The 7,964-nt window shown below is 50.1% G+C and overlaps 1 protein-coding gene across 2 annotated transcripts; it reads right to left on the bottom strand.

Annotated features, from left to right (window-relative positions):
• Positions 1 to 2,134: 2,134 nt before the first annotated feature.
• Positions 2,135 to 6,915, bottom strand: Spry1 (sprouty RTK signaling antagonist 1). Of its 2 annotated transcripts, XM_050138468.1 has the most exons (3): positions 6,703 to 6,915; positions 5,969 to 6,257; positions 2,135 to 4,197 (listed from the first exon to the last, which is right to left on the bottom strand). In XM_050138468.1, exon 3 carries the CDS (start codon positions 4,140 to 4,142, stop codon positions 3,201 to 3,203), a length of 942 nt encoding a protein of 313 aa, XP_049994425.1. In that variant the 5' UTR covers positions 4,143 to 4,197; positions 5,969 to 6,257; positions 6,703 to 6,915; the 3' UTR covers positions 2,135 to 3,200. The 2 variants fall into 2 exon arrangements, with proteins under 2 accessions (XP_049994425.1, XP_049994426.1); XM_050138469.1 differs by lacking the exon at positions 5,969 to 6,257.
• Positions 6,916 to 7,964: the final 1,049 nt, after the last annotated feature.

Here is a 7,964-nt window from a genome sequence, read left to right as displayed (position 1 = left end):
TTTTTAAATGGAAAGATAATAAAGCCTCTTGTTTTAATGCCTCATGATAATTTTTCCCCCGGCTAGGCTCAGAAAACAGAATTTTTCAGTTGAGATTTTGTTCAACTCCAAATCAGGTTTTTTTTTTAAAAAAAAAAATGAGTTGATTAGCTCTCCGTTCATTTCCTTTCACACTGAAGACCACGGCTTTTGAGTGACAACTAGCGCGTCCTATGGTATGGGCTATATTTAAAGAGTCACCTTGGCCCTCAGAGAACGGAACTTGTCTACTTTGGCTATTCCCCCTTCCTGCTGGGTTCCATCTCACAAGCTTTGGTACAGGAAATTGCTCAGTTCCCAATTAAATTACCTAAGTCAACAATAAGTCTCCAAAAGAAGAAAAAATCAGCATTAAGAAAATACACCAGAAATGAAGCATTTCCTCAACACCAAGCCAGCAACATGCGTGCTCGGTACATCTATGATGCTAGCATATTGGGGGGCCGAGGCAGGAGGATTGGAAGCTCAAGGCTAGCCTTTGTTTGCTTTTGTTTTGTTTTATAGGCATCCAATTTGCCATGGGTTCCAGCTGAAGTAGAATGGCCAAGCGTAAGAATGCAACACTCAGGCCGTATGCCCGGTGTGCCTTCCCTGCCAACATTATCAAGTTCACGGCAGTGGTCAGGGTTAGTTAGGTTCAGAAGCCCAGGCCTCCAGAACTTAGCAAGAGACAACATCACAGAGCCGGCTGTCCTGTCTATGAAGAGTCAGAGGTCTATGCTTTGCCAATCTGACAGGCTTGTCAAGGGGCCCAGCTGTAAACCTACGCCACTTCTGAGCAGTCTGAAGTTATCAGAGAAGGAACGAACACCAAGACAAGCAATAAGCTTTCTGTCTAGAGCTGGCGTTAAAACTTGGCAGCACACAGCTGACGCAAACCCCTACATACAGCAAGCTTTCCGCTAAAAAAGGTTCAACTGCTTTTAGACTAAGCCAATGCTTCTTAGTCTGGTCACTACAGCTCCACTGGAAGTCACACCAGCTCCTAACGATGCAGTGTCTGACAGCACCTGGAAAAGCCAGAGCCCGTGCAGCCTGCTGCTGACAGACTTCAGCAAAGTGCCAGCTCAGGAAAATACAAACACTAAGACATCAGTGAAATGGGTACTCAAGTTCCCAAGTTCACACTTTGAAATACTATGTATTTCACTTTGAACACTTTAGTTCATTTAAAATTTCCCCTTGGGGGCCGAGCTGAGAAAATATTTAACTATAGAATATCATGATGCCAAGCAGCACAGCAGCTTTAGTGACCCGACAGAAAACGACGTCAAGTTTCTCCCAGTCGCACGTTGGCTGATAAAACACGAAAGCTCAGCTATGGAAGAATACACAAGAAACCACGACAGGAAGCTGGGTGGCTTCCGGTGCCCTGGGTTTGAATTACCGCCATGCTCCTCTCAAATGCAGGTCAGGGACCTGGTGAGACCGAGGTCTACAAGCAAAACCTAAGATGCAGACGTCTACCAGACCGTGACTCCGGGTCCATAGTCACTTTTCCAGCCCCAGGAGTAAGACATCGACATTGTGTTTTCCCATGTGAGGCTCAGGCTAACAGGACATGGAATGCAGCTGGGTGCCGTCCACCAAAGGAAAAGGCAAGGCTGCCACAGGAAGGTTCCTGGACAGCTCTCTGGCATATGAGCTTCCTTTGGCAAACCTCATTCCTAATTACAAAAATGCTTGCAGGAGGGACAGCTCCAGAGGCTCCTAGCATGTTTACATTACTAAATCATTTAAGCCCTACGGTTGGAAACTAATCTCTGAACGGTCAGAGTTAAGGTAAACACTTTTCAAAAAGTAGTTTTGCCTCATCTTAAGAAACTATGATATGAACAAAACTCACACAAAATAAAGTGGGGACATTAATCTTAAGAAAACAAAACAAAACACCCTTTACTTTACAAAGAACTCATTTGGGTATTTGATGAAACAACCCAGACCATAGAATTTTGACTAAACGACTCTGCAGGAAACATTCTGTTTAAAACTTGAAGCCACCTGTGCCCAGACTTTGTAACTTCAAGTCTGAAAAGGTTAATTAAATCAAGTAACATTTCCACAGCAGCATAGGCTAAAAAGAATGAACTCAAGAGACGGTTTCATTAGTTAATATATTTTCTGCATTGTAGTTAACAATATATGTACTTTATGTACTTTCTTCGAGTCATCTTGTTTCTCATGAAGTAGTGATATGTTATATTCAGATATGAGTACACTTCAACAGTCTTTTGCAATAAATATCATAAAATAATAGAGATTCGCATAATAAATATTCTTTACAATAAAAAAGTTTAACAGACTTTTGTCTTAAAAATAGCCAGGATTCAACTTTGTGGTTTACACATATAATATACAAAAAGCACCACAATTTGTGGCTAAGGCAATGAAAACACAGGAAGGATTGGAAACACCCAGCTGTTTAGAGTCAAAAGGCCAGTCAGAGGCCAAGGGCACCTTAGGGGACTGTAGCTCTCAGAGGCCTAGGGGCGGACCAGACAGGAATTTCAACTACAGTTAGCTCTGCCCTCAGCGAAGTGGGGGTGGGAAGTCCTTCACAGACACAGGATGCTAGGAGGAACAGGGCGGACTAGCCAGCATCATCTCCAATGTGAAAACCAACATTGCAGGGTGGATCTAGATCTAAGGCAGAAAGGGTGGGAAGGGGGGGGGGACTACCCACTGGCATCTCCACAGTGCACTGTGGGGAGAATCTGGGGGCTGGAAGGAGAGGGCAGCAAGCTGTCCGCAGAGCAAACGGTGTTCTAAGGAGCAGATCCTCCCCTTTGACTGGGGGATGGGGGCTAAGATAGCTCTCATCAGAGGCAGATTAATATATAGCTTACTTAAGCACTTACATGGTTACTTTGTAATAAACCAAACCAAGTCCCTGATCCCACAGTACCCGACCCCGAACATCTCTCAGCCAAGTCTGGGCGTGCATGCATCCTCGCTGGACACAGCTGGAAAGCTGGCATCACACCAACGCTCCACAGGTACCCCCAGCTCCCAGCACCCTTGACGTGGGGTGAGAGCGAGCTGGGCGCAGTATCACCATCCGCTCCTACAGAGACAGGAGAGACTCGAGAAGAAATACCACGTTTCTGAACAGCCACAGTTCGGAAGTCAGGCGCTCCGGAGGTCTAAGCCACCTCCAGAAATCATGAAGGCTTGCCCTGAGCCCTGGAGGGGCAGCTCTCCAGCTTACAATAGACAGTGTTGGAGTTTCTACACCTGCAGCCAGGGCGGTGGGTCCAGTCGTAACAACCCCTGCACATCTTCAGGCAGCCCTTGGCGGGCGGGTAGCAGAGCAAGCAGGGGAGGCACAAAGACAGGGCTCCCATGCACAGGTATCTGAAGCAGCAGTACGACTGCGAACAGGAGCATGGGTTATCCGAGTAAGAGCCCCCGTCGTCATCATTGGAGCAGTGGTAGAAAATGCCCTTGACCAGGCACATGCAGGTCCCGTACTCCACCATGCTCTCCGCGGAGCAGAGGCACTGCCGGTCGCAGGCCAGGCAGGAGGGCAGAGTCCGGGGGGCTGTACACTCTCCACACTTGCACTTGCCACACTGTTCGCAAATGAACTTGTGCTGGGTGGGGTCCTCTTTCAAGGAACCCTTCAAGTCCTCCACAAGCAGCTGCTTGGGTTGGGTCCGGATGACCCTATCTGACCTATGACCGGGGATGGGCCTGGTGGGCGGAGACCTTCCCAAGAGGCCCTGCTCAGAAGAGGCGCTGCTGCTGCTCCCTGAACTGGCGGCGCTTCCGGTGCTGGTTGACCTGCTCAACACCGAGCCCCTGGCATTGCCGGAGTGGCTGGCAGGTCGGTGCTCGTAGCTGTTATTCACATTGGCTGGTATGATTTCATGAGTCCTTTCCTGCTTTTCGGGTCTTGGTGCAGTGCGAGGAGCTGGTCTTCTCACCACTGAAGGTCCCTCTGTGTATTCGTTGCTGCCTCTGATGGCCTTGATCTGGTCCAGGGACAGAATCGCAGCAGGCTGAGTGTCCCGGTCATAGTCTAACCTCTGCCGGCCTTCCAGAGCCGGTGGCTGAATCACCACTAGGGAAGTGTGGCTGCCATGCTGGCTTGGGGGATCCATGTGGAGTGATCTCCAATTCCGGCAGTCAGCGGAAACCTGGCAAGCATCGGAAATCCTAAAGAAGAGTGAGAGAGCAAAGAAATGAGAAAGGGGAAGGGGGACGCCTGTCAAGTAACAAATTGCCCAAACCACCTGGTAATGATCTCCTCCATGGGCTGGTTTCAGTGATGCAGAATCCTGGCAAGAATCCAACTCCAAAAAAGACTGCAGAGGACATCACAGGAAGCAAACGAGCAAAAGATCTCATGCCACAAAAATTAGAAGCTGCGCTCCGGCTTCTAAAATGCAGAGGAAGTCATGCCTTCCTGTTTGCAAACCTAACAAATAATTAAGATGAAGGCAGCATTCAGTGTGCGCCCTGGAACTGTTCTCAGAGAGTTCACTATCAGTTCACTGGCAGTTCACGTAAGGAAAACGTCAGCTACTTTTCAAAGATTAAGAATGGCTTTAGTTCTGCGGCCTCTCGGCTATTTGTACGCTGTTAAGAGCTTTAGATTAATGAGAAAATTAATCAAGGCAATTTCCAAAACACTGGCTATTCCAAGCTCACGTGGAATCTCAATAGGCCCAAGTCAGGATCTAAAGCTCATCACTGATCTGTGAGACGAGGAAAAGGAATCTAAACGGAACTAAGAAGGCTGCGGCTTTGGCTGTCCTGGCACTAGAGCTCGCGCGCGGGCGCAGGCATGCATACTTACACATACTTACACACACACACACACACACACACACACACACTGTGTATGTTTCTTTAAAAGTTAAACCAGAATAACTTTTGCGCACAAGTGTCAAGCCTAGAGAGCAGGGAGAGGAACCCTGGTCTTTTTGCATTATCTTTAACGCCTTTCATTCACCTTCACGGCAGACCTTGATTTTCAACAAGCCCCGAATCGACACGCCTTTTGTAAGAAGATAAATACACTAATATCTTCACACAACAAACACGTTTCCATGTCGAGAAATAATTTCCAATTTATAACGTATTCTTCCTAAAACAGACCAAACGCTGACGTTTCCGTTTCCGGGCAGTAGATATCTAGGATATTTTCCACAGAAATGCCCTCCTCCAAACCCACAGATGCACCCTAAATCAAGACAGCACCCCTCTCCACTTTTCCGGTGCCAAAAGAAAAAAAACAAGTCTAAAGGAAAAGCAGTTTGTCACGGATGCTAACTAATGTTCCTAGACTACACATATTTAGCTTCTTGGGAGCCCCTCTGGTTTATTTTACCTTCTTCTCACACGAGATATACATGCATAACAGCAGCCTTTAGTGCCAAAGCCCTAAACGATACTGGAAAGCCGCCAATCGTTATTCCTGTGCCCTATCTATTTTTTTTTAAATAAAAATTTAAAACTCCAAAACGAAGACTTTAAACGTGCCAAGTCTCATCCACAATAAAGGAAGACGTGGGAATGGCTTGAGTAATGAAACCCCCAGGCATAGCTTTAATTCGCATTTTACAGGGCATTCCCAAGCAAGTTCGCTCTGGCGGAGCACCTCGGCGCCCCGCACCCGCCCGGAGAGGAGCCGGTGCACGAAGACATTAGCACTGTGGGCAGCAGCGCCGGGCGCTAAGGTCCCGCGCCGAGGCCTCGGGGGCACCGAACCGCCGCAGCTCCGGCGGGGGAAAGTTATGAATGAATACAGCTCGCGGGCGGGAGGAGGCAGCGCCCTCTCCCCGCGTCCCGAGGCACTGCGCTCCAAGCACAGGCGGCCGCTGGATCCCCAGCGCCATCGGGTGCCGCGCGCTTGGCACGGGCTGCGCGACGACCGCCAGGATCGCCCGGCCCGCCCCGGCCCGCACCTGCCGCCCGCACTCACCTCGGCCTCCGCGGCGCCGGCCCGGGGCGCCGATCGGGCGGGGTGCGCGCCGCATCAAGCGCGGCGGGGCGGCCGGGCGCTCATAGCCCGCGCTGCGGCCTCGGCGGCCCCCGGGCAGGGGCGCTTCTCCGCGGTTGGCGGCGGCCGAGGGCGGCTCCGGGACATCCGCCGGGTGCGCGCGGCCCCCGCTCCACAGCACCGTCCCGTCCCGGTCGTCAGGCGCGCGGCCCGGCGTCGTCCCGGGCGCTCGGGTCCCCGCAGGTCCGCGTCCCCGCAGTCGCCACGCCGGCTGCAGACGAGCAGAGACAGAAACACGTGAGTCCCTTGCCAGCCCGGGACGCTGTCCTACTCGCGGTGATGGACAGTCACGAGCCCGGGACACACACGCGGCCGTGCACGTTTTGGCCCCACGGAATGCCCAGCAGCGCAAAGCGCGTCCGAGCCGCGCGTCTGCTCGAGGCAAGCCCGCACTCGGGACGGCAAAGTCAGGTCTGGCACGAGCGCCCGGCGGGTCGGTCGCCAACAATGCGCACAGACACGCGGGTGCGCGGCGATGCCAGCCAGCGTCCGCACCCGCGGAACTCGCTGACCGGCTACGGGAAAGCGCAAGGAGCCAGCTCTCCAGCTGCGGGGCCGACCGCAGAGCGCCGGGCACCGAGCTACGGCCAGCTCCGAAAACGTCCAGTTCCTTGAAAATAAAAATAAATAAATAAATAAATAAGCACCATTCTTACCTGACCTCGCCAGGTCCTCGGCGGGAGGGCAAGGCTCTCGCCTAGCGCAGAGCCCGGGGCCGGCCTTCCCGGCACATGCACGCCGCCCGCAGCCGCTCCTTACTCCGCAGAGCTCTGGCTGCGGGTCCGCCGCAAACTCCTGCGTGCTGAGCACTCGCGCGCGGGCTCCGCAGCATTTCAGCGTCGCCGCCACCTCCACCTCCACGCTGGGACCCGCCTCCGGTGATATCATGTGTCAATCACGCGGGCTGCGCGAAAACCCGGAGCAGGATTTGAGCGACGGTGGATGTGGACTCTGAAAAAGTTGCCTGCGAGCGCAACTATAGGCAGGAACACAAGTTCCAGGGCCCCTGTTAGTGTGTGAGCTGTCAGCCTTCAATTTAAGGGAACCAGTGGATTCGCCCTTTAAAAATGAGCTAGAAAAGAGTTATGAAGAACATTAAAGAAGAACAACAACAAAACAAAAAAGCCTTGTACACCACCCCACCATGCCCCAGGTAGAGCAAAAATGTGTGCTTATACAGAAAAATGAAAACAGCGAAGTTCAGAGCATGTGAAATATGAAAGTTCCAGAAAGGACATTCACTTTTGCAAACGTAATATAATGGCATACCACAGGGTGGGATTTCCTGCTGTGGGATTTTAGTGATGGCTCTGTTTCTGTTCGTGATACGATCCCAAAAATTACAATTAAGAAAAAAATCCCTAGTCCTTCCTGTTTAGTAACGTTTGGATAATTTTGTCAAAACACCAACTTTTTTTTAATCAACTATAAATCAAGTAAAATAAGCGTAACTCATCTGAAGTTTTAGTTTTAATCGCGTGTCTGCTGTAGGGTGGGGGACTCTAGTAAGTGGGGAATGCTAATGCTTTTTGCTTCTTCACAAACTATGGGATTTAGGACATCAATTATCAGAACAATGTAGCTCAGGATACAGAGAAGTATGCGGAACTAAAAATTCCATAGAGGGTTTTAAAAATAACCTAAGACGGGGAAGAAACAGAAATCTTTAATAAATAAATAAATTTAAAAAAAGAAAAAGAAAATAAGAAAGAATGAAAAAAAAATAACCTAAGACCCCAAAAATTGCTAATAGGAAATATTTTCCCAGGCAACTGTATTAGGAATAGTATTTGGTAAACAACAGAACTCCAGGGTCTAAATCATCCGCCAATGTGAGTTTGGATATTTTGGGCTCCAAGTAATTTTTTTAAAGCAGCAGGTTTTAAAAACGGTTTTTGTTGTTGTTGTTTGCCTACTT

The sequence above is a fragment of the Alexandromys fortis genome, unplaced genomic scaffold (genome assembly GCF_014885135.2).
Source record: "Alexandromys fortis isolate MF-2015 unplaced genomic scaffold, M_Fortis_MF-2015_v1.1 scaffold_15, whole genome shotgun sequence".
In the NCBI taxonomy this organism is placed as follows: Eukaryota; Metazoa; Chordata; class Mammalia; order Rodentia; family Cricetidae; genus Alexandromys; species Alexandromys fortis.
This window is presented reverse-complemented; position numbering and strand designations above follow the sequence as displayed.